General features: G+C 50.6%; 4 protein-coding genes and 1 pseudogene across 4 annotated transcripts; 3 read left to right on the plus strand and 2 right to left on the minus strand.

Annotated features, from left to right (window-relative positions):
* Positions 1 to 1,560: 1,560 nt before the first annotated feature.
* SAPIO_CDS10499 (NACHT domain protein) lies at positions 1,561 to 7,950 on the minus strand (the record flags this gene model as incomplete). Its single annotated transcript, XM_016784081.1, has 4 exons — positions 1,561 to 6,662; positions 6,728 to 7,006; positions 7,071 to 7,410; positions 7,462 to 7,950. 4 exons carry the CDS (start codon positions 7,948 to 7,950, stop codon positions 1,561 to 1,563), a joined length of 6,210 nt encoding a protein of 2,069 aa, XP_016638909.1.
* A 1,555-nt stretch (positions 7,951 to 9,505) lies between these two features.
* Positions 9,506 to 9,844, plus strand: SAPIO_CDS10500 (annotated as a pseudogene; the record flags this gene model as incomplete).
* A 2,780-nt stretch (positions 9,845 to 12,624) lies between these two features.
* On the plus strand, positions 12,625 to 15,262 carry SAPIO_CDS10501 (uncharacterized protein; the record flags this gene model as incomplete). Its single annotated transcript, XM_016784083.1, has 3 exons — positions 12,625 to 13,171; positions 13,342 to 14,813; positions 15,161 to 15,262. 3 exons carry the CDS (start codon positions 12,625 to 12,627, stop codon positions 15,260 to 15,262), a joined length of 2,121 nt encoding a protein of 706 aa, XP_016638910.1.
* A 2,837-nt stretch (positions 15,263 to 18,099) lies between these two features.
* On the minus strand, positions 18,100 to 19,766 carry SAPIO_CDS10502 (uncharacterized protein; the record flags this gene model as incomplete). Its single annotated transcript, XM_016784084.1, has 5 exons — positions 18,100 to 18,532; positions 18,689 to 18,784; positions 18,860 to 18,977; positions 19,125 to 19,497; positions 19,584 to 19,766. The coding sequence occupies 5 exons, from the start codon at positions 19,764 to 19,766 to the stop codon at positions 18,100 to 18,102; spliced, it is 1,203 nt and encodes a 400-aa protein (XP_016638911.1).
* Positions 19,767 to 22,932: 3,166 nt separating this feature from the next.
* On the plus strand, positions 22,933 to 24,583 carry SAPIO_CDS10503 (uncharacterized protein; the record flags this gene model as incomplete). The annotated part of the gene is made up of 5 exons (XM_016784085.1): positions 22,933 to 23,229; positions 23,306 to 23,435; positions 23,536 to 23,659; positions 23,731 to 24,188; positions 24,264 to 24,583. The coding sequence occupies 5 exons, from the start codon at positions 22,933 to 22,935 to the stop codon at positions 24,581 to 24,583; spliced, it is 1,329 nt and encodes a 442-aa protein (XP_016638912.1).
* Positions 24,584 to 26,027: the final 1,444 nt, after the last annotated feature.

A 26,027-nucleotide genomic window follows, 5' to 3' on the forward strand; every position in this document is an offset into this window, starting at 1 on the left:
GTCTGCATGAGCCTGTGTTGGCGCATCCTTTTGACCTCTAACAGAATAGACTTGTCAGGTACATGAGACAACCTAGAAATGAGAACCTGGAGGAGGATGGACAACGCATACCACAGAAAGGGGTTCCGCAAGGATCTTCGTAAGCACCCTCAGTTGTCTCGGTGCCCTGGTTAGGAACGATTTTGAGCATAGCAACAAGAGTCTCCCGTGTTGACGTCTTCTTGGGGTTGAACAATGCATCGGCAGACACTGTAATTTGATAGTCTTTGAAGTATCCATCTTCAGCGACATTGGTCTCTCAATCACAACTTGGCATCGCCGGAGCCGACGGCTGAGCATTGCGTCAAGAGTTTGTCGAATGCCTTGTTCGGATGGGCATCACTGAAGTTTATGGCACTATCCGAGGCATCGATGTATGTGTTACCGTCTAGGGAGCCCGCTGGAGGAGGGTTCGGTGTTAGTATAATAGGGAGGATTATCACATTGGGGAGGAAGGTAAACGTTTCTGGCGACGGAAATAGAAAAGATGATGGGAGTGACGAGCGCAAAGACTAACTTGGAAATCATCTTGCATGGAAAAGGCGATAACGCGAACTAGTAATGTACTGTAGAACGGCATACTCTCGTATATCAGATGTGCCCTCTCGAGTATCTTAAGATCCCGGCTTCAGCTACATGATAACATCAACTCTCGTCTACAACGCGGGGATTCGAGGTTTTGTATCCTTGGCAAGGCACTGCACATTCTTCGTCACCTCCTCAAGCGCGGTCGTCGAGCGTTAACGTTAGGAAGGCGACTCTCCAGCGAAACTAAATCTTTGGGTTTTTGGACCGAGGATTCAGGATGCAGAATCCTACATGAGATTGGGGGCGAAAAAGCTCAGCTGGCTCATGCGAGGAGAACACGGCTGCCGTCATAGGATTGTCGGCTAAGGGAGGCGAAACGTCAACGTCGTGCCATTTTCTAGGCGCCTACCGCTCTGGAGGAGGAGATTTGCAAGTGGTGAATAAACTCGGAATACCTTCAACAGATGCAGTCTGCCTGCTCGCATTAAAAGGATCTCTTGCAGCACCATCACGGTTTCAGAGCTTGCAGCCACTCCCAATCCCGCACTGAAAGCTCAATTGATCCTTTCCGGCCGTATGAACGGCGGGGAGAGCTGCCTGCATCGAGAAATGCCGGATGCAAGGCATAGCCACTCTCCATTCAGACCATGACCGGCCCTGCTGCGGCTGAACATTAATATAAGAATCAGGCACTCTCTGAAAGAGATAAATTTATTCTGTGCAAATGAGGGCGGAAGCGCTTTCGCTCTCTTTGCTCATCACTAGCGATGGTCAATGATTCCAAATTTACGAAGCGAGAGACATTGGGCATGCTTTCTGCTTGTCTAAATATAATAGCAAATATCAATCTGGTTATTGGTGTCCTGCGTATCCCGTATCCATAGCCAACAGAGGAAACCTTGTTCACCAGCGATGTGTGTCCCCCTTTTTTTTTGTCCCAAATAATATTAGATTTTGAAAGCCATGAGAAGCTCGGTAATCAAGAGCATCCATCTACAATTCATCCTCCCCTTCCTCTGGAATAACGAGCTCCCAACTATTGAACTCGGCGTCTAGCAGGTCATCTTTGTCCTCAGCCTTGCCAGAACCATATCCGCTGAGATTCCACTTCTCGACCCCATCAACACCCTTTAGATCCTCGGCGTACTTTCTGAAAATATCAGCGTTGAGACGCTCATACTCAGCATAGTCCTTAGGCCAACTCCCAAGGCGCTCCAGCGCAAGTTTGAGGAAGTGCAAGTGTCGGCGGACATATTGCCCATCTGGAAGGGTTGCCTGTTCAAGGTCTTCCATGGCCTCAAACCCGGAGCTGGAGCCACCATCAGTCATAGTGCCATCTAGCCCAGCCTCCATCTCCGCGTAGGATGGATCGGTGAAGACGCGCAGGATGTTCTCGTGGACCGCGGCACTCTTCTTGTAGTATCTGTTGGCAATTTCCCGACCGCCAGACTTTTGGCCCTGGTACCGCTGTGCGATACTGGTGTATAGCTGCGTCAGGAAGACGGACATGTCTAGGGTGGATGGGTGCCGCGTGCCGTGGACTCGACGGCAGTTGTAGACAATGTCCTCGGCAAGACGAACAGCAGCAGTGGAGTCGCCGACGAGATAGTGAGCCATGATATACCGCTTTGCGAGAGACAGAGTGATGGACGGGTGCCAATTGCTTTGGGCCTCGCGGCTGTGCCACAGTGTGGTCAGGAGCCATGACAGAGTCCGATAGTCGTGCTGTTCACCGAGAAGCCCGATCATCTTGTTCAGGTGGCCTAAGCTTATTTGTTCGAGACTAACTTTGAGTTCGCTGAGAACGTGAAGAACATCTCGAACGATGGTACTCGACGTTTCAAGCATCTTTCTGCGAGCAGGCTCATCGGGCTGAGGAAGAAGATCCCTGCCAGCGATGGTCATGCCGAGCACTAAGACGAGCTTGGCAACGACGGGCGTACGGTACTCGTCATGGGCCGAGATGTACGTAAAAGTCGCTAGGGCGAGGTCGCAGGCAGCTTCATACCGCTCAGCTCGGAGAAGATACACAACGCCATCGCTGCCGCTGATGCCAACGGAGCGAATGAAGTCTCGAGATTTGTGGGTGCTGAAATGCTGTAGGAGAGTCTGGAGGAATATATTGACCTGAGACGGCTCGGTCAGGTGAACTCGCTTACCCTCCGTGTCGATGAAGTAGTTGGTAAAGTCTCCGAACACAAGAGCAGCTGGGGCAAGTCTTTCATTGGCAAGGAGGCACTGATGAAGACGGCCAGTAGCAACGGTAACGTCAAGGAAGGAGCTAGACTTGGACTTCATCAGGCGCCGCACCTCCTCAAAGTACACGTATTGGGTTGTTAGCATCGCTAGGATCTCATTGACGGTGGCGGAGTTGCGTCGGAGATTGTACTCAAACTGAGCCAGGAAAACAAGGCTATCACGTCCGCGAGACGAAATGTTGAACTTGTAAGTAGCTGCGTTCACAGTATCCTTCATGACGATTTGGCGGTAGAGTTCGTGTTGAAGCTCCATGGCCCTTTGGGTCTGGTCGCTTTCAATGTAGCCCGATGCAATGGTGGACGCGGCTGCGATAAGCCGAGCAGAGGATGTCTCCGTACTCAACACATTGGCGGCCGCATCAGCCAGTTCATTGGCAAGGAGATCCATTTCGTGCTGCTGGTTTCGTAGTCTTACGAGCTCCGACAACTTCGACAAGGACTCTTCATGAGCCCATCCGTGAGTCTCCCGTATGTTGGACATGCGTTGCTTGAGAACCTGAATGGCCCGGCTGATCTGAGTAGCAGAGACCGCCTCCGGCTGGCTGGACGCAGCAGCATCGATTTGCTCTTCGTAGATCGAATCTAACGTGGTCGCGATGTCCTTGTGGTTAATCTCACCCGACTCGGTTTTCAGGAGTTCCTCATAAAGCTGAATAGCCTCGAACTCGTGACGCTCCGTGTCCTGGCACATCTTGGCGAGAGCAAGCGTGGCCTGGATTGTGATGGAGGCGTTTGAACCGAAAACAGTCTTGCACTGGGCACGATAGTCGGCCATCACCTTATAAATGACAGTAAACTCTGTGCCGACGTTTCGAAGGCAATGTGTGTACCGGGTGAAAATCTCTCTCACAAAAGACTGATCCTGGAGCTTGTCATTGATCTCCGGCTGCCTGAGGAAAGTCTCGAACATCATCTTGTAGTAGCGTAGAGCGTCGGAGAAGAGCCCTTTGCTCCAGAGCTCATTGGCTACAATACTCACCGGCTCAAACGCTTCAGAATTGGTGATATATGAGTTTTTGTTCAGGGTGCGGATGATCTTTTCGTAATACTCGACAAATATGGGACGGGGACGCGTCAGTTCGGCCAGCTCCCAGAGCATCTTGATAACGGTAGGATGCTCAGGGCCATGATGATCAGTACAATCATCGAGCATCTCCTGGCGAATCTTGATGAGCTTTTCCGTTTGGGACTGATTCTCGAAGAACCGAAGCAGGTGCAGTGTCACACGGTCCCTCAGCTTGTCGTCTACCTTGCGGCTTGTCCTCATTGCGCGGTAGATACGAACTCGAAGGTCTCCCTCCTTCGTAGGCCGGCGCCGGGTATGGTGGCATTGAGCAAGGCGCTCCGCGAGTTCTACACATTCATCTACATGTTTAGATGGAGCCGTGACGTCTTGTGCACTAGGACAAAATAGAGATGGCCAGATGCTGCGAAGGACTCGCTTGATCAGTCGAGTGGCATCCTGCCAGCGGTGCTGAGAAGTGTACAGATCGACGAGGTTGAATACTGCCGTGAGCGTCGTTTGGTCGATGCTGCCCGACTTGCATGCATCCAGAACCATCTCTTCCAAAGTAGACTCCGATGTGACCCTGGTCTCAGCGGAGCTCATCATCTCCATGATCTCCTTGGAGTTGTTCTGGATGGTCTCCGTAATCTCCTGGTACATTGCGCTCTGCGTGCGATTGGTGCTTTCGTAGTACTGCGCACAATGCTTGAGGACTGACAAGGATTCCGTGCAGAGACCCGCTTCCTTCATGATGCTGGCCATCTGGTGAAACAGGTCACAAGACGCCTGGGTCAGGGTCATGGCGTGCCTTGTCTTGTAGTCTTCCCACACGGTAGAGAGAATAGAGGCGGCGTCGGTTTCTCTGTTTTGTGCCAGGAGAAATCTGCTATAGCCAAGAATAGCCTTCAACTTGCGCTCCTCCCAAACGTCTGAGTGATGGACCCGATATTCCCGGCTCGCACGCTGCCACATGTCAATGTACAGGTGCTCGGCGCGGTCTAGCCATCCCTCTGATGCGTAGTTTTCTGCCTGCTTGAGCGAGAACTCAAAGTCATATGACCGAGATCCTTCAGCCAGCTCGTCATGCTCCTCGACGTCTAGCAGCAGGCTGACTCCACCCTCAGCGGCGGCCCTCTCACGACGACCGCGATGGCGCGCGTGTAATTCCCCGGCGCGCTCCCGCATCGCCTTCGTGGTGATTGCGTGAATCGAGTCAAGGATTTTCTGAGCCTTTTCCTCCTGCTTGGTCATCTGGTAATGTTCAGCCAACATTCGGAGAGCGGAGACTACGTGCTCGGAGTCTTGGCCATAGTGCATTTGGTAACATTCGACGAAAAGAAGAAGCATCTCTTCTCTATTGTTCATAAGCTCCGTATTCCTAGTGTCCATCTTGGGTGCAGTTGTCTCGAGGAAGATACCCGATAGCTGCATGGTTACCGTACTGCGAGGGCCAAGGAGATTCTGGGCTGCCATTGTAACGTCATATAGCAAAGGGATCGCTTCGTCGAAGAACTCAACGCGGCGGTATAGCATGGCTTGGAAGATCATGCACTGAAGCGTGACGGGGTTCTTGGTCGTTAACATATGGCGGTATATATCTGTCACCATTGGCAAGTGCAAAAGGAGCACAGGTGCCGGCCTATGTTGCCAGAGAGATCCCTGAAGAAGTATGGCAGCAACAGATGTTGGCAGGACCTTTGAAAAGGACTTGGCGACACCGGTACTTCCCTCCTTTGCGTAAACAGACGTATGTCTCATATGGGCGGGCCAATGACGAACGGCGAAGTCGAGCAAGGGATTCTTGTTCAAGAGTTGGTTGGTGTCGTGGACATCCAGAGTCGAGAGAGAAATCTCGTGATGCTGGGTGACGTTATCCTTGATGTAGAGCAAAAGCCTGGTGACGAGGTCTTCGTGCCGATCCTTGATGCCCTGAACCAACCTTCCTTTGGCAAAGAGATCAAGGATTGCAGCTCTGATGAGACCGTGGCGGAGATAGGCAAGGCCATCTTGGAGGAACAGAAGGGGTTCGACAGGCCTCAAGGTGGCGAGCATATCAGGGTGAGTGGGGTCAAGGACAGCACCCTTGTCCGTTCGCATAGTGGCCAGCGCTGTCAATTCCATGAGTGAGAGGGGTCGCTCAGCAGTAGCAAGCCAGAGCAGAATGTGCCTGGTTCCGTCTGTGACGCCATTTAAGTGGATAAACTGAGTGACAAGGTCGGTGACAGATGGCTTGGAACTAGCAAGAGAGTCCACAGCCTTTCGGAGATGATCCACGTTCATCTCAAGGCGCACTCGCCTCGCGGCAAGTCTGGCCCAAAGGAACGAACCGTTCGATGCGTGGGCGATGCGGGTGACAAGCTTTTCCTGATCTACTTCGGACATGGAGTGGAAAACTTTTCCGTGGTCGAGCTGGCCCCGAACAACGGCTACAATATCATCAAATATCATGTCTTCGGTGATAAGGAGATTGCTCTGGAAGGGGCCAAGCGACTGCTTCTCAGCCCCAAGAGTGATGAACCTAACGTTGGTTGCAAATTTGGCGGCGGTGTTCAACCTCTGGAACAACGCCGGCTCGCTGCAGGAGGCCTCATCCATGCCATCAATGATGACGATAAGCTCCTTGGCTCCGTGGAGTGGAGAGGCCATCACATCTGCGAGAGCATTCCAGATAATCTCATCGTACTCTTTGTCTGAGGTGACTTTCCTGCTCTGTTCGTAGGCATCGGTGAGGACCTGGAGTATCTGGATATTTCCAATGCGCCTTTCGAAAAGCTGGTTGAGAATGGCTTTGCCAATAGCTCTAGGCGTTGCCTCTGCAGGGATTCTGCTGTCTATGTGGACTAAATTAGTCGTCGTGCTGGATTAAGTATTAAGTGTGAAGCCAGGAACCACTTACTGATAGGAACAAAGATTGAAGTGTACATCGCCCCGCCGATAGGCTGCTGGAGGTAATCTACGATGACCGACGCCAAGACTGTCTTGCCGGATCCTTGTTTGCCACTGATAGACAACATCTTCTGCGGGCTTTTTAGGAAGCGCGTTATGTATGGGGCCATCCAAAGGCAGGTCAGCTCCTCGCGGTCGTGTGCCAGATGAGACGTTGAGTTGACCAAGTTCTTGAGAAGATGTTCTTCTGGAGCCACCCAGTTCTTGACGGATTTAACATCGGATACTACTGGTAGGGCCTGGTGAGTAACTCATCTTCCAGGGCCGATGTCTTGATGGAAAAAAAAACTTACTTTTGCTAGCATCCATACCCTCCTTCAAAAGCTGGCTTCGCCAGATCGCTTCGCCAGTCCTCTCGCAACGGTCCATGAACGCCTTGATCTGAACGGGGAAGAGGCTGTAGATGTTGATGGAAACTGGCGATGTCATCAGACCACTAATTGCCTTGTGGAAATGGGTTGAAACGCCAGCGACCAGGGTGACCAAGTCTGACAGAGCCAGAACAAGTTGTTCCCTGATCTCCGGCGATACGCTAAACATCTCAGTCCGCTCCAATAGATTTACGAGAGAACCCGACATGTTGTAAAAGAGCCCGAAGCATATCGTCAACGCCGGGGCATTTTCTTTGCCAAGCTACAGAATCCGTCAGCACTGTTTCAATGGTGAAAGAAGAAGCAAGCGTACCTGTAGCAAAAGCGCGCAATATCCATAGGCGAGTTGGGCGGCGAGATAACTATCGCCTGCAAACTCTTCGATGGCCATATCAAAGGAATTCAGCCTCTCGACAAACAACTGAGCCCACGCGAGCACCTTGTCATAGCTGCTTCCCTCTGGAGGGAGCTGGCTCATGCGTTGTGCTCCAATCCATTCCAAGAGAGAATCGTACGTCGTGTTCAGGAGCCTAGCTGATGTGTCCGAGCCAAGCTCTGTAGAACTTCTACGCTTAAGAGAGTAGACGAGACTGGAGATGTTGGACGTATCCGGGATGCTGAGCCGTCTAGAAAAGGATCTCCGATGAGCAGACTGGCGGGAAAGGACATTGGTTAAGATGTTATCCTCGGAATAAGGGATGGAGACTCGTCGAGCGTGGGGTTGGGAGGGGCCCGGCTCAGGCCCTGGAGGGAGGCGTGAAAGAGGGGCTGAGGGCGGAATACCAAGAATAGGGGGGGCCATGGTTGAGGTTGCTGTCAGGCTAGATTGCAGTTTGGATTGAGGAAAATAGGAATGTTACTAGGGATATTGGGATATTGGAAGATATTTAAGACAGAAGTAAGTGCCCTCAAGTTCAAAGGGACAAGGCATCATAGCATCGGATAATTCTTAAATCTACGGTAACGATGAACGAGGAGGTATGATCAGTTTATGTCGTGAGGTCATTCCTTGAGCTTACTGAAAGCTTAGCTCTTCGGAGAGCTAGTGCGAAATGAAGCAGTCGATGAAGGTCTAGTAGTTTACATTCAATTGGATAATTTGGAGCGGCAGACCAATCCATGCTCGGCATATGATGGTCAGAAGCTCATAGTTTGAGCTCTCCACTGATCGACAAACCTTAAAGCTGAGCTGCATGGAGGACAGCCAATCCGCCTGCAAGCATTCTTGGCCATCCCTGTCGCAATGGATGGTAATGACGTTGGCTGATCATTCATCTCCACGCAATTGAGCGTCTTATCCTAGTGACTTATGTGGGTTGAGCGACAGTCTACTCTCTTGGCATCACGGGGTCATGCCATAGTCGTGCACCTTGACTATCTTCAGGAAAAAGAAGAAAAGAAAAAGGGAAGCCAAAAATGATTGAACAAATAAGACAGTCTCGTCAGCAAGACGGCTCCATGGATCGCTGCCCGCCTTTGAAATCGATCATGAAAGTGGTGAGCTTTCGGGCGTGGAAGCGCGGAGTCCGCCAAAGCCGATGTTGGGGACGTAGGTCTGCGGCTACATACCTCCCAGAGATATGAAGGGAAAAGCAGTGTCAACGCGAGTACCTGTGTATCTCACCCAGTAATGCTCGATCAATCGATAGTTTTGACGGCAACACCCGCAGGCCTTGTATATTAGCTTTGATAGGCCATTGAGGGGCCTCAGCATCACACCTTTTTAAAACGTCACGGGAAAGACTGATTCCCGGACAATTTCTTAGTTACGCCTTTCTGATCCTGAACAGTCTAGCTAGGATAAAATATGCCGATTTCCTAAGCCACACTGGCCCATGGCACGATGCCCATCTGAGAACAGGTATTGGACTTGGCTGGATGCATAGAGCCGTAGGATTTCAGTCTTCTGTTGTAATGAAGGGCAATTGGCGGCCAAATCCCGGCTTTATTCCCCCACAATCGACTCGTTGTGTTTCTCATCCATTCGGCTATGGCCAATACCGAGCTTTCCTTTGATGCAGGTTCCAGTGATATGTCTAGAGGTGTCGTAAATGGGCCAGTTAAACACTTGCGTTGACCTCCATCAGACATGTACGACTCTGCGGCTGAGTTGTGCCCATGACCACACAAAGCCAGTGCATTCTTGGTTCTGAGGCTATGCTCATGAAAAACGAGGCGGCAGCAGAGTGCCATCACTCAGAGGTCCGGCTTTGCGGTCTCGATTCTCGGTTTATAATATTGCCGTTTTCGAATCAACATGCCAGAGACCAGAAGCAGGTAGCAGACGCAAGAAATCTTGACTTTTCTAATTACCACACAAACTCCACCGCCTCTACGCCTAAATCACGCAACCCACGATGGGTTCCGTAGAGTCGACTCAGACGGCTTCCGCCAACGGCACGGAGAAGAAATCTCTCTACAGACGCTACCACGATTCCAAAACCGGCCGAGACAAGTCAATCTCCGATGAACACATGCTCAAGTACACGGGAAAGACGAAGGCGCAGGTGAATGAGTGGGCCAAGACGGCGCCAGGCGTAGCCGGGAACCAAGCTGCCGGGAAGCTTGACATGGGACCTACCAGCGGACTCGGCGGTGTTGGGACGGCCGATGGTTACGGCGGCTGGGGCTTCGATTCCAACGCCCCTCCCAAATACCCCCCGAATCAGCCGAAGGGAGAAGCTGTTGATAAGTGAGAGTGACAAAGGAGTACGCCAGGTGGGAATATCGCCGCCCGCAATGGCTAATGAAACACTGGATGTTCTTATGTATCTGCAATACGGGCCGGAGGACATGTGATAACGAGATAACGAGTTAATCTAGGAGTTACTTGGTTTTTGGTGGGGTTTGGTCTGGTTAAATTGGAATGTTGGCTCGCTCCTATTGACGAGCTTTCTGTCTTCGGAATTCAAACTTGTTTATTCCAATGCTAGAATCTCCCGAAGACTATCAACCCTGACAGTTCTCTTATTTGGGAAATAGCGGAGAACGCTCCTGTATGCCTTCCTATATTATTTGTGCAGGTCAGTTGCGCAACCTAGCCTTCAGCTACTGACACTCTCTTTTTGTTCTTTATCTGCTCATACTCTCGAGCACTAGAGAGGTCTGTAAAACAAACATATGAATTTGCAAAAGTACACCTGTGACTCTGAGGGCAGTAACCCAGATTCCCATGAGCCCGCTCAGCTAACTAAGCATCGCATTCCCCCGAAATATTAAGGGATACTCTGGCTCTGGCCGGTCACAGCCATTACCCGTCTCAATTCACACCTGGCGAGGCACAATCAAAGAGATTTACTGATTATCACTGGGAACCGGCAAGAGTGGTCCCAGTACCAACCGATGTGACTTGTTCCGGTGTTGAGACTGACTGGGAGGTTTTGAAAGAGACGCATTTATTTTCCCTAGTCGATGGGCCAAAGGCTATAAATAGCGTCCTGGGAGACTGCCTCAGTACATACGACCATAGCTCGTAGACAACTGAGGGTCCCGTCCTCCCCTATACATAAGCTACGAAGCGCCAGACTAGTAGTTGGGTCGGTGACGACCAGAATCCCTGGTGTTGTATGTCTTCTTTTTTGCCCTTGCGGCCTATTTTCTCCGTTCCTTTCCTTTTTTTTTTCTTTCTCCTTGTCTTTTTTTTTTCGATGAATTGACTTCTTCTTTCCTCTTCTTCCCCTTTTCCTCCTCCTAGAGTCTATGGCATTCTTTGCGAGACTCGATACTTCGTTGGGCAACCTTAGGAGTATTTAGGGTAGATAGCGACGTCACGCGCAACTAGACGCTGGCTACAGCTTAGTTGCAGGAGGCGACAATGGATGATCTTAGTGGGATCATACCTGGAAAGAACTACACGTTCTGGGGTCTACAGTTTCGACGCCTTTTGGTTTCAGCTGAATCTCTTCGCTCCAACTTCTAAAATGGCGGATGAGCCATTTGGGTCCGGGTGTCTGAAACGAAATACAAGGGTTACACATACTTAATCAGGGAATCTGAGGCGGACCGGCGCAGGGTATTCAGGCACAACCACAATATTGAGAGATTGGGCAGCAACACCACAGATATCCTTATCTACCCGACTCTCGGAGAGAGAGGAGATGTAAGCACAGCAGTTGCATACTCGACCATTATTGGTTTGTCCATCGCAGATGCCAAAAGCCCTCAACTGGTACCTTATCTGTAATGACCGCGCCACCACCATATTGGTGACTATTGGCAAAGATGATAGGTAAGGCGGACCTCAAGGCGGAGAGGAACGTGCATTTCGGCCAATGCATCTTTGTATAACAACTGACCAGCCCCATTTCTTTTGTCTTCTCTCTGTTCTATGTTTCTTGATGATGATGTTGCTGAAGTCTCTGAGAAGGTTTGAACGCCAGGCGAAAAGGCTTTCCTGGCAACATCAACAACATCGCAATTACGCGCAGAAGAAAAGACATGCCCATTTTCCAATCCAGTCCCGGTAACCTTTGATAGCCTTCCAAGCAGTGTCAATCGATGACTATGCAAGAAGAACACGACGACATCCCACCAGAAAGCTCGGATAAATGGGAGCAATACAGAGATGTCATAACATCTCTATACCTAGACCAGAACCGGAGGTTAAGCGAGGTTAGACAGGTGATGACATTAACATATGACTTCTCCAAAAGGTGAATACCCCACCTCTTGTTAATGTCTTTAAGCTAACATCCATCCCCAAGTGTACGTTCATATCGGTCACACTTGAAGCGGTGGGGTGTAAGAAAGTATCCAAGACACCCCGGAATACAGGCCGAAACAACAACGCCACCCAGGAATGTGGAAATAAACTCTCCTTTCGCGGCCTTATGCCATGGAAACCCACTGAATTCTCCTGAATGGCAGTTGGCGCATGGCTACCCGGTAATATCATCAGCACCGTGGTTTGATGCATTCACGGACTCCGGGTATGGGTCCAACGGTCTTGCAAAGGCAGTTCCCGGCTGCGTAGAGACAATCGAAGAGGATGTTCAAAAGCGGCCTCTAGAGAATGAACCGCAGAATGAACCGAGCCTTTTGCAACGAGGTATTAATACACATGCCAAAACGAGGCAATACGCGGAGACTGTGTATTCAGACACTGAAAGCCTCCAAAATCCGAAGTTCCACGAGTATGCTGTTGCCTTTGCCGACGAACTTAGCAACTCCCTACCAGCGAAGTTTTCTCGAAATGACATCCAGAATATCTCGACGCAACTTCCATCAATCCTGCGGTCCTTCGCCAGCAGAATCGCCTATGAAATTCCGGTGTATATTGGTAATCCAGTGAAGCACCTCGTGGATAGACATCGCTTGTGCATATTTCCTGCCCCTATTGTGTAAGACTTCCACTAACGCATCACAAAGCCAGATTAGTGATCTTGTTAAATGTCGGTTAGGGCGCGAAACCGCAAAAGAGGGTAATTACAGCGATGATGACCTAGGTGAAGACTTGTCGCGGCGCGGCGATTTCGGGATGGATTCCTATGAGAGGGTTCGTACCTGGCTTGAAAATGCGGAAGATGGGGAAAACGTAAGCGATCCTCACGATCAAATTGAGCGCCAAAATATAGATGATGAGGACGTGGACGATGATCAGCTTCCCGAGCTCTCAACCTACCGCCGTGCTCTTCCTCAGTCCTCAGCGTATCGATGGCTCGTGCAAACCTTGCTAAGGGAGCGCGACTTGACGGTTCCTGGAAACAGCAACACAATGGTTTCGATGAGGGATCAGATTATCGATGCCTTTGGCCGGCCCAAACGTGTCAGTCGTAAAGATCTCCAGGAGGTAAAAGCAGTCTTTTTCAGCAACTGGGACCCCTTTACCTTCTGGAAAGATCAACAATACGAATCGCCACTTAAAGATGTCCTCGCACGCGCCGTGACTCTCACAGGATACGGTAACAACGTGGAAGCTGTTACCTGCCTCCAGTATCTTCGCCAGACATGGCCCGAGACAGGGCCCGCACTATTGGGCCTTATTCAGAGTGGGATAGATAGAAGGAGCGGAAGCTGCTGGGATGGTAAGCTTTTCGAGCGTCATCCTCTTGACCGAGACCTATATCCGAACGGTGTGTGAGCTAACAAAATATCCTAGGAATTTTACCTGGAAAAACGCGAGTCACCTGCCAAATCGAAGACAATCTGCAATCATCGCAACTGGTTTTTTTAGCCAGTGGAAATATGTTCTCAGTCGCGGAAATTGGTGAACAGGTCGCGTGGCTTGGGGCAGCTCTCCGCTCGTCTTCTCTTGACGACGGATCCCAGTACTGCACCCCATACGTTTCCAACGTTTCCTCGGAAAGCAACTTGATACCAATGGGCGGTAGGCAGCTCGGCCAGAATGCCCTTGCAGCATTCAAGCTTGGGTACCGTTTTGAAGATCTGTCTAGCACAGAACTACTTGCCCAAGGCAGATGCTGGAATGGATTGTTCAGGAATCCCACGATTGTCCCCGGCTACCCTATACCAAGGCGACAGGAGTCGGAATCAGGCCTCGATGTCCCAGTGGATATTGTCGCTGCTCTGATAAATGCGAAGCGGCTTGTTAAGTTCGGAGGAACGATGTACCTGAAAGGCTTCTCAGCACTCTTGGTGGTCACGAAGATGGCTGTGGACACGGTGTTTTGGCATCTTGTATACAATGATGACAGATCTTACATATCCTACCAGGACCCCAGGGTGCCTCGTTGGCCAGAGTCGGCAGAGGGTCCAACCCCGGACGTTCTGGAGAAGAGGCGACATGTTGTTGGGTGGTGTGACAAGATTATCAGCTTTGCGGGTGCTTTAGGTGCCAATTACTCGATTGGCTGGTCCGGGCTCCCAGGTCCTACACAAAGTTGTGCTTTCGAAAAAGTCACCATAAGTGGTGGCTCTATAGTGACTGCCGGTGTCAGTTGCATCTTGGGTCTCAAGGACAAGCCACGATATATCAGCTTCGGAGACGACTATCCTGGAATCCTTCGCAACGTGGCCGATAGGTACTTTGTGTTCTATGACCGAGATGACCGACGGGCTTGGCTGGTTGATGGTGCCAGCACCATCCTGCATCTCCTACGCGCCTCTATTCAGAATTATGAAGATGACCCTCGATTCCGAAGCATTCTCTGCTCGGAGAAAACTATCCTAAAGGAAGCAAAAGCCAGCAGCATGGGAGCTGTACCTGCCTGCGAGGTGCTCCTAGACGTTGAGAACCAAAGCATCCCCCTGTACCCTAAGAAAACAGAGGCATGGAAGGAGAACACTCTCACGCCATTGACAGAGCCAGACCCCATAGTGAAGAAAAAGACAACATATTTTTGCGTTAGGGATCGCGTCGAACAACTATGCTACCATCTGTTGGAAATCGCCGCCCACCAAGACGACTCTCAGACTCGATCGGGCGTTGGGTTCCGCTTGCTGCAGACGCCTCGCCGCCAGCTTGAAGGGTTTGACTTCATGGATATTGCGACCAACCAAGGCACCATATGGCCCAAAGTTGCGACCCTTCACACTACCGGTGAAGGCTGGGTGGATTTTTCTCGCGCCATCCATGCTCCAACGCTTTTCGGGTCCGGCTTCGGCGACTTATTCATTCCAGCTGTTATGACATCCTCGTCCGCCTCACCATCATGTCCCTTCTGCCTATGGAACTCTCCCCTTCCGACTGGGAAGGACTACCTCGCGGTTTGTGTGGCGGAACTTAGTGAAATCCTCCGAAAGAAAGGAAATAAGCGAATATCTCCGTGGCGGATTGTCGACGACATCCACTGGTACACTCCAAGTCTTACGTTCGAGCCTTGCATGTGTAAATTCGGGTCTTCTCCTAAGACGTACGATCGGGTCCAAGTCCTTTTACCTTCCTCCTTCCCAAAGTTGTGGGGGAAGCGCAGTCCACGCACGCTAGCTAGTGACGGCGCCGTCATTTTCGGGCACAGCCCCAAGTCCCCATTGCGCTGGGCCGGACGCGGAGAACTTCCAGAAGAGGGAGAACCTGTGACGGCTTCGGACATAGAAAGTCTCTTTCATGATAGCGGGATTGGCACGAGCCAAGATTCAGGGGGTTCGATTCCGCATACACCTTGCCGGGGAGGTTCAGCATCTCCATCGAGAAGCGGAGGTGGTTTGAGAAATAAGTCCGACCCCGGTATGGGAGATGATAGGACAGGCAGATCCACAACAGGGTTGTATAGAATGGGGAACCAGCAATTCATATATAACGAAACGGCGGACATGTCCAAAAGGAAACGGGACGAAGATCTCGAAAAAGACAACATCAAGAAGGCGAAAAGCAGGAGTTTGCAGGATATGTCGCAACCCTCGTCCCTCCAACCCGCATCGCCAACCTGACACTCTCAGGACGAAACTCAGTGGAGACTTGAGAGAGTGCTGGCTCTAGGACAAGGCACCCGGCACAATCTAGGCAGCAACTAGGCAGCTGCTAGATATTTACATTAACATTTACTGGTCTTCGCAGTATTTATTGTATGCCCTGAGAGGGAAGATTGGGAGAGGGGAGGAAGGGGGAAGTAATCGTTGCAAGACAAGCTTGATGGATTTTGGCCAACGAGTGTTCAGGAGCGAGTTGGGACGATCTCATATTTGCGCTTGGCCCCACGTTAGCTGCTGCGATCGATGTTTAGTATTCCAATCTGTGCTGATTTATCGGATAGGGAAGGGTGTAATTTATTCGAGAACCAACATCAAGTAGAATTTGAACCACAACCCACTCAATCCCGTCTGGCCTCTTTGTTGAGACGCCATCATGATTTCCGAGGCCGTCGCTCGCTCCATCATAATTGATATGACCTCCGAATGCATCAGAGCAAGATCTTGGGAGTGCGCACGAAACCCTGGGCTGGATAAAAGTGCACAAAGCACTCTTTCAGTCAAATCACACAGGTTGAACCTGGGACGTAATCGATAGATCTTGATGTGGGAAATGGTAAACAGGATGCTGGAAGCGCAGATTCCCAGAAGTTCCGATCCCGGCTGGCCTGGTCCTGGGGATACTAGTGGGACCGCGGGATGCTGGGGTGCGGGTTCATATTGCAAAACTCCCACATCTCATCTCTCCCCATCTGATGGGGAACCACGACGTCAAGTTAGGCTACTCAAGCTCTAGAAGCGGTATTTTTGGCCCTCTAGGTTCCAGGATGGGCCTGTGTCCCCGATCTTACGCGTTCATACTCGTCCCAGAGGGCGAAGGTTGCTGTGAAATCCCTCGAGCAAGACAGAGCCGCTGACGTCGCTCTGCGGGGTTTAGAGGCCTCGAATGTAGGGCTCCTCCATCTCTATCGTCTGACATTCTACTTTATGCGGCTCCTTTAATGACACCGGCATAGGAATATAAATAGCACACCTTGCCGTACGCTCGGGTTCTTGCAGCATCATCTACCGCTCACGTCTGCGCCGCACAAGACCAGGTTCAAAGTGAAAATGCTAACCGAAAAACGCGAGAGGAAGCATACAGGCATACAGCGCGATTATCTTGTTCGAAATCATGAACAAGTTCTTCAATTCAAAAATGAGGTAGAGACTCGAGGAACTCCGCTTATACTCCGACAAGAATCACAAGATCCTCCTTAGCACAGCGCTCATGCATCCATTAGGAGATTGCCCGTCAAGAAACGGCACGAGGATAATTATGAGAAAAGGAAATTGACGGATCCAATATGTAGGTTTCGGCTGAGAACAAAAAATAAAATGACACTCCCCCCTCTCCCCCCCTTTCTTTTTGCTTTTTGCTTTTCGTTTTTCGTTTTTCGTTTCCGTTTTCTTTTCATTCCTCTTCCGATGCGAGTGGTCTGACTCGGCTCCGATGTAGAATGAACCCGTTGGTGAATTTCTCGCTTTTCCAGAAGAGGACGGAGCTAAAATCCTTCGCGGCACTTGAGAAACAAAAATTTGCCCGTCTATCCGGGACAGGACAACCACTATCCGCACCGACCCCAATGCGTCGCTGGCTTGGTGGGCGAAATGCCGAGTGTCTGAAGGTAAGGAGTTCTTCGTGGTAGCAAACGGTCTGTGGGAGGACACCGCGTGCTGGCCTTAGTAGATTCCCGTCGAGAAACTCTGCCCAGTTTACCCCGGAAATAGACCCATTCTCCTTTCAAAATGGAAACGATTCCTCGCGCTGGCAGCAAATGTCGGCTCGCTAATCAAGCGGGAGGTGCCTGGGGATGGGACTGTTTGGTCGGGCAGATCCGCCGTCATGGCCTGATATATCGATGCCCTAAAAACCGGGTCAGTGGGATGATCTTTAACGGCTGTGTGGGTTTGTGGCTTGCTTAGCTCCAGGAGAAAGAAGGCGGCTAGTATTCTAATTTTTATTTGATTTATGCATGCCCAGAAAGAGCAGACCGACAAATGCCGGTGTCCGGGACTTGTTCAAGAAGCCCCAAGGATTGTTTGCGGCAGGATAGTTTAGAAACAGCGTCCCAGCCCTGAACTAACCTCGGCACCGGCTCCCCACGTACAGGGGACGATCTACACAAACTACACCTAGAAATATCTAGTGATCTGGTAGTGTGTGTAGCTTTGACCTCTTCGCTATTGTCGTAGGGCTGCATCCCCAAATCGTCATCGTGCTTCAAGTTGATAGGTTTACTACACTCGTAGAATGATGCTCCTCTTTGCATACATGCGATTCTATGATTGTATCGAAGAGAAGCAAGACCCTCCCTCTTCGCGTGAAAAGGTCGACAATCCGATGTATGCGTACAAACAAACCAAATAGCCAGTAATTCTCTACATCTCAGAACTTCGTGTCTTCCTTTAAATTTAAAATCATCTCTAAACCCGCCATCGTCACCTACAAGAAACATACACCAATTGATCCACATCTTCCGACAATGAAGAGAACAAGAAACTGTTTTCCGCGCGGTGGAAACAATCCGCCATCATCTAAACCCCAGGTTATAGATACAATAATACAGGAATAATAAGAATAGACATAATACAGAGCATTTCCTCATACGTGTCTCCTTCCTTGCTCGGGAATCCCGTGCAGCGTTTGCTGGCTTCCTGAGCTATGCGAGACCTCGATCACATCCGTCCTCGTGATCCTTCCAGGGACGATGTTCACGCCTGGCTGAAGAGATTGCCTCCTCTGCTTGGAAGATTCCTGAACCTGGTTTTCCTTATCTCCGAGGATGCTCTCCTCGCTTCCAACTTTTGTCTGATCGAGGAACGTGAGGGCATTGGGGTCCTTGACCTGTCGCTTGCGGCCATGGTAGGAAAGCTCAACGTCTGATTGTCCGACGCGCGCGCCGCTCCGTTCGGATCCGTAGTGCTTGTAATTTCGTCGGGTCTTGGAGCTGAAGAATCGGCCGCCGGTAAGCTTGTCGGCGAGGGGTTGGAGGACGGGAATGCATGCGGCGATGATGATGGTGCTGCCCTCGACACTTTCCTCAAAGTTAGCACGGACACGTCCATAGAATCGTGCAAAGAAAAAAGAGAGAAAAAGAATTAGAAATAGAAGTGAAATGGGGGAGGAAAAGAAAATAGGCTTGAGTCTGGCGGTGTGACGGATGGGTTGGGCGATATAGCAGTCCACTTACCAGGTCCAGATGACGAGATCAGAAGTATCGTAAGAGAAGTCTTGGCTGGCGAGATTCGGGAGTCGGGTTGTTTTGTAAATAGCGACGACGGTTGCACTAAAACAGATCGCGCGAATGAGCGCTACAGGTCAATGAATGATGCTGATGATGATTATCTGGTTGACTACTCACACTGAACCGATTCCCAGAGCGGCGCTGAGGGCCACCTTCTTTCTGAAAGGGATTCGAAGACCGAAAAGGACAACGGCAGGATACACGGCAAGATATAGATCGGTCGCGGCCGACAGGGCTGAAGGAGAGGAGATCAGTATCCGCCATCTTGGAAGGACAGCGAGCAAAGAGAGGCCAAAAGAGAGAAAGAGAAAGAAAAGAAAAAAAAAAAAAAAAAAAAAAAAAGAAAAAAAAAAAAGAAAAAAGAAAGAAGAAAAAAACCTACATCCGGCATAGATGGCGTAGTTAACCAACACCCACGGGCTCCAACACTTCCTCTCGAGGGAAAAGTCCCATTGCGCCCTCGCTGGGGTGCACTGCGCGAACAGAACGACGACACATCCGAGGAGACTAAGGATGCACAGGGTGCCCAAGAACCAGAGGAAAATTCGGTGGATGCGGCTCGGGTTCATCAATCGCGTAAGGAGGTGAATGACGGCAAGCTTCGGGACGCCAAAGGACATGATGCCCGGACAGAAACCGACGATGGTCCAGAGAATCGCGCCTGATTTCTGTTTGTCGTTGAGAATGGCGAAGTGCTTGCCATTGCCCGAGCTCACGGCCAAGATTCCGAAAATGACGGCGCACCAGCCGCAGATCTATGCTGTGAGTTAGCATCGGTGCTGTGTTCCCGACAGCTCGGGGTGCAAGGGGTGGAAGGGAAAAAAAAGAAATCGGGACCTACAACGGCGAGAATGATCAAGTAGTCATCAAGCTGTAGATGTCTCATAATTCTCCCCCGAACATACAACCTCGCAAGTGTGAAGAGGGTTTCGAGGATGGTAACCACTACTATCACGGCAATGATAGCAGGGCCCTTATCCTCCGCCGCGACCTCGGGACTGAGGATAACCTCAGGAGCCGACATGTTGTGTTCCGAAGTAAGACAACACTCCCAATGTTTTCCGTCTCAGTGGCGGACCCGCCCAAGAGATTCAAAACAGGCACTGGGTGAAGCAAACAATGGAAGGGAATGAAGATCTACAGATAGGAAAAAGGAAAACGAGAAAATAAGTATGAAGTCATGGTGCTTGACATGTTTTACATCAGTGTCGCGGCGGGGACCGGAGATGTGGAGGCTCAAGGTTATTTATTCTGCATGACATGTTCAATTTTCAACGGTTTTATTTTCACACGCCACTTTCAAACGTTAGTCGCAGGATGAAGGCGAGAATTTTTCTTTGATTTTTTTTACTTCCCCGGCCCTGGTAGGTACCTGGACATGGGAGCGCCATATACTTCGGAACGGAACTGACGTATGGGCGAGAATTCTTGATAAACCAAACGTGGGCACAGCATTTGATGTTATTGAGCCTGAAGATATGCGGCGGGGAAGCGTCTCCCTTGGGGAGTCGTTTGCAGGGATCCGAGTAGGACTCGACCGACAGACCGGACCAGCACCTTGAAGACTGCCCAAAAACGGCATTGGAGGACGTTTATCATTACTTCCGAAGTAATACTTTCGTTCGCTTCGCTTGTCGCTCGTCACTTGTCAGATCCAGCATCCTGGCATGTAAAGGGCGGTCTACTTGGGAGTTCTCGCATTATGATATTGATGGGTAAGTACCAATATGATTGCGTCTTCGCATGTCGTACTCGTCCAGGGGGCCATCGGGGATACTTCTTCCTCAGTAGCATCAAAGAGGGTCACCCCTGGGATCCGCGTCTGGAGGTGGGGAGAAAGCCGACGATGCCGTTGGAGTGCCGACCTTTCGTATAACAACCCTGCCTTCACTCTCCCTGTATGTACTTCGTCGTGTGTATCTTCGTATGCAGCAGCTAATAAGGAGGAATGGGACGACAGTATCAATCCGTCTTCCTTAGTAGGACTAGCTTCGATCCTTCACACGGTAGTCTCCCTATGCTTATTTTCAGTCGTTATCGTCCCCACTTGTGCCTTGATTTTTCACCAATAATTGAGTTGACAAGACGCACTATTTTAGCGAACGTTTTAAGATCTGTATTTTTTTTTTTTTTTTTTTTTTTTTTTTTTTTTCTTCTTTTTCGTCTTTGTCCTTTACTTCTTCTCCAACGCCGATCCCACCCGTAGCCCCATTTCATCATCTGAGGTACGGGGGGTCTCGGGGATAGTGGATCGCCGGCGTGTGGCTTCTTGGTTGTATGCATCCAATTGTTACAGGGGAATGCATCAAATCAGTGGGCAATAATGATACCTCACTTTCTGCGTTGCAAAAGAGCCCAAAAGACGCAGCACAATTGTCCCAGTGGATCCCATGGAAAAGAGACATGAACGATCCTGACATTCGGGACTGAAAACATATCTACGGTTGCCTCGCTGGGGAGCCAGAAGGTAGGTCTGAGATCCTCTCAATATCGTCCTCGAACATGAACGGGCCCCTGCGATAAATCGCCTCTGCACCACATATGCCTCGCATTTCATGGCTTTCTGCAGACTCGGTAAGCGAGGATGTCTGTGCCTCTTCACCAATGTTAAAACTTGATGCTCCCAGCCCTGCCAAAGAGCGAGCTGGTTTTTCTCCTGGCCCTGGGCGTCCTACCCTAACTGGCGTCAATCCTCTAGGAGTGGTGGACTTCATCAGAGATCCGGTTTTGGTTCCGCATGCGAAAGGGTCGGTAAAGGGACAAGATCGGCGGAATGTGGACTGTCTGTTGCTGTCTCCTCCAATAGGAACAGTCCCGCCCTGAACAAGGATCTGACAGGGGACGCGGGCAGGGCAGGGAAGGGGACCAGGGATGGACCGGGCAAAATGCAATCGTACCCAGTCCCGCCTGAGGATGGGGCAATGGGGCAACGGGGCAATCCTGTTTGCTGCCTTTTTCGAACTTATTAGAGCTATTAAGGGCGAGGATGCCGTCAAGGATGTGAGGATGTAGACATGCCAACTTTTACCGAGCACACGCACAGTCTTGCCTCTGCCGGCCCCCACGCACGACTCATCCTCTTGTCAAATAGGGTCAAATATGCGAGGGAAATGCAAAACTGAACGCTTCGTTTCGGTAAACGATTTTAGTCTTTTCAAGGAAGTTGGGGGGCAAACTCAGCCATAAAAGCCGCTGGATTTGATACAATATTGTCTGCAGTTTTTTGTGGTTTGAGAAAAGATACTCGAGGATCTATTTATCCTCGTAGTCCAGCAGGAGGTAGTATGAATCTACAATCCCAGGATCATCATTGGGAGGAGCCATTCTCAATGGTTTGACCGAGCATTCCCTTCTCCAGGAGCAGGTCTATGACGCTTCTGTCATCCCGGCACGTTATCCAGACCGTATTATGTGGGCGCAGAGGGAAACTCTAGGATACACTATAATTCCGCATGTAGTTTACATCCATGGACCCCGGCGATCGTTCACCCCTGGAGATAAGTGGGACTGTCGAATGGAGATGGCTCTTGGCGTGTTCCCAAGACATTCTTCCAGTCAAAGACGTGGCCCTGCCAAAAAAAGGGCCCGCATATTATTACTGCATTCCCACATCTCGGGTAGCATTTATCATCGGAAGTCGGTAGGGGTCTCTCGGCCTTTCATCTTACTCGTACCAGACCTGCTTCAAGACGTTTAAAATGGAAAACCCAACAACCGATGCCAAACCCAGAAGACCGGGTCCGACAGGCCGTTTGCCTGTGTAGTAACATTGCCTGAGGGGCGAGAAAAAAAAGGGGTTCCCATTCGGTTCCATTCGTCGCCCTTCGCACTTGAAAGATCTTTGGGCCAGGGCATGCCATCAACAAGAGGGGAGAGCAGGGGAACGCAGGTGGGTCAGGAGTCCTCAGGACACCACACATACCTGTACTAGTCAACGGGGCACTCGAGTGAATTGGTAGTCCGGGGAAAAGAAGGGGACGAGACCGGCGAGGGCCTGGACGGTTCGACTGCAAGAATCCAGCAGTACTTATCACCCCCTCTTTCTCCTGATGATCTTCATAAGATTGCTCTCGTTATATACAATACATCTGGACCACAGGTCAAAAAATATTCCGAAGCATCCTTCCAAGCCACTTTTCTGCCGAAAATTTTGAGTGCATTAATATCGTAACTGTTTGAAGAAAATCACGATGACCGCTGACGAAACCAAGAACGCCCCCGCCTCGGCCGCCAATGGAAGCGGCCCGGCGACCAATGGCAGTTCGGCCAACGGCTTTGCCAAGGTACCCGTCGTCGATATTTCGGTTGCCTTGAAGGCAAACGACCTTGACAGCGTCCAGGGTCTTACCAAGGATATCTTCGCTCTCGGCTCCGAGGCGTCCAGTGGCGATGAGCAGGCCCGCCTTGCCCTCGTCGAGAAGGCTCGATCCCTTGTACGGGCCCTCGAGACACCCAGGGAAACAATGATTAAGCACTGCTGGTCACAGGTGAGCGTGATCCTTAGTCGACTACCCTGCGCTGTTGCGACGCCACTGACATGTTGTTATGATGTCTCTTCGTTAGCCCTCTGCCTTCGCTGCCTTGACCGTCGGTGTTGATACTGGCCTCTTCACGGCACTGGCCGAGAACGACGGAAGTCCAAAGAAGGCCCAGGACTTGGCGCAGAAGATTGGGGTTGACCCGCCTCTCCTCTGTAAGTGATGCAGCCAGCTCCCCACAATCCCACACCAAGCGGGAGACTCAGGAATTCGCAAATTGATAGGTTTTCACGCCCCTAACATGTGATTATGCAGGCCGGCTTATGCGCCATCTTGGTGCTATGGGTTACATCCAAGAGGTTGACGAGGACACCTACAAGCCAACCAACTTCTCCAGCTCCCTCACCATTCCCATCATTGGTGATGGCTACCCCTGCATGTGAGTACTTATCCCGAGGAGCTTGCATGAGTTGGGACAATTAGGCCTAATTTACTTGCCTCTTTAAACAGCTCCGGATGCCTTATGGCTTCGCTGTCAAAGTTCCCAGAATATGCTATGAAGAATGGCTACAAGACACCCCAGAGCATCTCCGATGGTCCTTTGCAATATGCCTACAGCACTGAGCTCAACATGTTTGAGCATCTCCACGCCAACCCTCCCTATGGCTTCCAGTTTAACCACCACATGGGAGGTTACCGCCAGGGCCGACCCTCGTGGATGGACGCTGGGTTCTACCCCGTCCAGGAGCGTCTCGTCGATGGAGCCAATACTGGACCCGAGGACGTGCTGCTTGTCGACATTGGAGGCAACCTAGGTCATGATTTGGATGAGTTCCGACGCAAGCACCCGGACGCTCCCGGCCGACTAATCCTGCAGGATCTGACTCCTGTGCTGTCACAGATCAAAGAGCTGGACTCCAAGATCGAGCGCATGGAGTACGACTTTTACACCGAGCAGCCTATCAAGGGTCAGCCACCCCTTCGCTCCGTCCTTCCTTCACTCCTTATGTGTGCCACTAACCAAAACTTTCCCCCATAATTAGGCGCCCGAGCTTACTACATGCACTCCTGTCTGCATGACTGGCCCGATGAGGTGGATGTCAAGATCCTCAACCGGATCAAGGAAGCCATGAAGCCCGGCTACAGCCGTCTGCTCATCAACGAGAATGTCATCCCGCCGAGGCACGCCCAGTGGGAGGCTACCGGCTTGGACATTATGATGCTCACGCTTCTGAGCTCTCGTGAGCGAACGGAAGGCGACTGGCGTCATCTCCTCGAGACCATGGCTGGGTTGAAGATTACCAAGATCTACACCACAGCCAACGGTGTCGAGAGTATTATCGAGTGCGAATTGGCCGAGTAATTTCATGGGTGAAGATGAAGGAACGGGCGTGAATGTGTTATGTTAACTTAGCGTCTGCAATATGGACTTATTTTATCAAGGTTGCGAATCAGTTGTGTGAATGAGCCGGAAGTGCAATCATCATTTAATGCGTTCACTACCGTACGTCACAGCTAGTAACTCTTGAAGAAAGCATCCTAGGATGGAGTTGGTGGGCGCGTAACCCTCGAGTGACGGATCGACATTTCAGAACAACTGAAAATCTTCATCGTTTGCGACAAATATGAAGTGGTGAGAGGCCGACTAGCAAAGACCCCGGCAAGCTTAAATTATTAAAACACATCGCCAAGTTCCCTTCCCCAGCTTCTTGGGGCGATTAGTTTTGCTTGAGGCGAATATGGGAATGCGGGAAGTTGCTATTAAGAACCATCATCTCAAGAAGAGAAACATTCTAGAGGCAGCCAGAATGGGGATACCGCCCCGGGCTCAAGACAGGACGCGCCGGAACGGAACACGAATGGAAATGAAATATTGTGCTTTATAAAACATAAGAACGTAAAAAATAGGAAATCTGTTAGCGGACACAGCTCCGCGTTCGTTCCCTCCTTCGTCTGGAGGGAAGAATGTCGATGGGCGGCAGATTGCCCAGAAAAGTTAGTTTCCTGGATCAAGATAGAAGGCGGTGAATTTTATGGTTGAGCTATTTCAGGAAGGCGGTCAATATCGACCGCGAATTTAAGCTCCGATGCTCATCGGAGAAACCGGAGTAAATCTGATCCGATCCCCTCTCAATGAGCGTCTTGGTCCCGTCCCTCCGAGACAGTGTCCCTTCTTTCAGCACTTTCTGACTCTATGATTTCTTCCTTGCGATTTATGGCGGAGTTCTAACCTGGCCTGTTAATGGACTCGGTTGGCTAAGAAATCTCCCGAGGTTATGCACAATGGAATCCCCTGGTCGTGGTCGAAGGACACCGTCCTGTCAACCACCTGGACAGCCGCGAGTAGCGCAAAAGACTATCAATGCCTGTGAAGCATGTCGCTCCGCAAAGCTGAAGTGCATAGCCGGGTCCAAAAACGGCGCTTGCAAGCGATGTCTGGAGTTTAAGAGGGAGTGTGTTTTCCGCACTGGAGCAAGGAAGAGGGCCTCCAGAAAGGCAAGGAAGTAAGTCTGTCTCGCTTCACTATTGCCTCCGAATTCTTCGCAACAACCCTACCCTTTTCCAAGTTATTATAAAAGCACAGTTATCTCTACGAAGCTAAGGAGATATGGGGTAGTGATAAACCCACGGAAAACTGTCACCAGACGAATCAGACCTTCACCATCGACTTTCATACGAACGAAGTTGATGATGAAGCCGACTCCCCTATCGACACTCTCCTCCAGCACCACGAAGTCTGCATCGAAAACTTAATGCTCGCAGGCGAAGATTCTTCTCTGGATAACGGGATGCCGTTTCTACCGTCC

This window comes from Scedosporium apiospermum (genome assembly GCF_000732125.1).
Source record: "Scedosporium apiospermum strain IHEM 14462 chromosome Unknown SEQ_SAPIO_0165, whole genome shotgun sequence".
Classification (NCBI taxonomy): Eukaryota; Fungi; Ascomycota; class Sordariomycetes; order Microascales; family Microascaceae; genus Scedosporium; species Scedosporium apiospermum.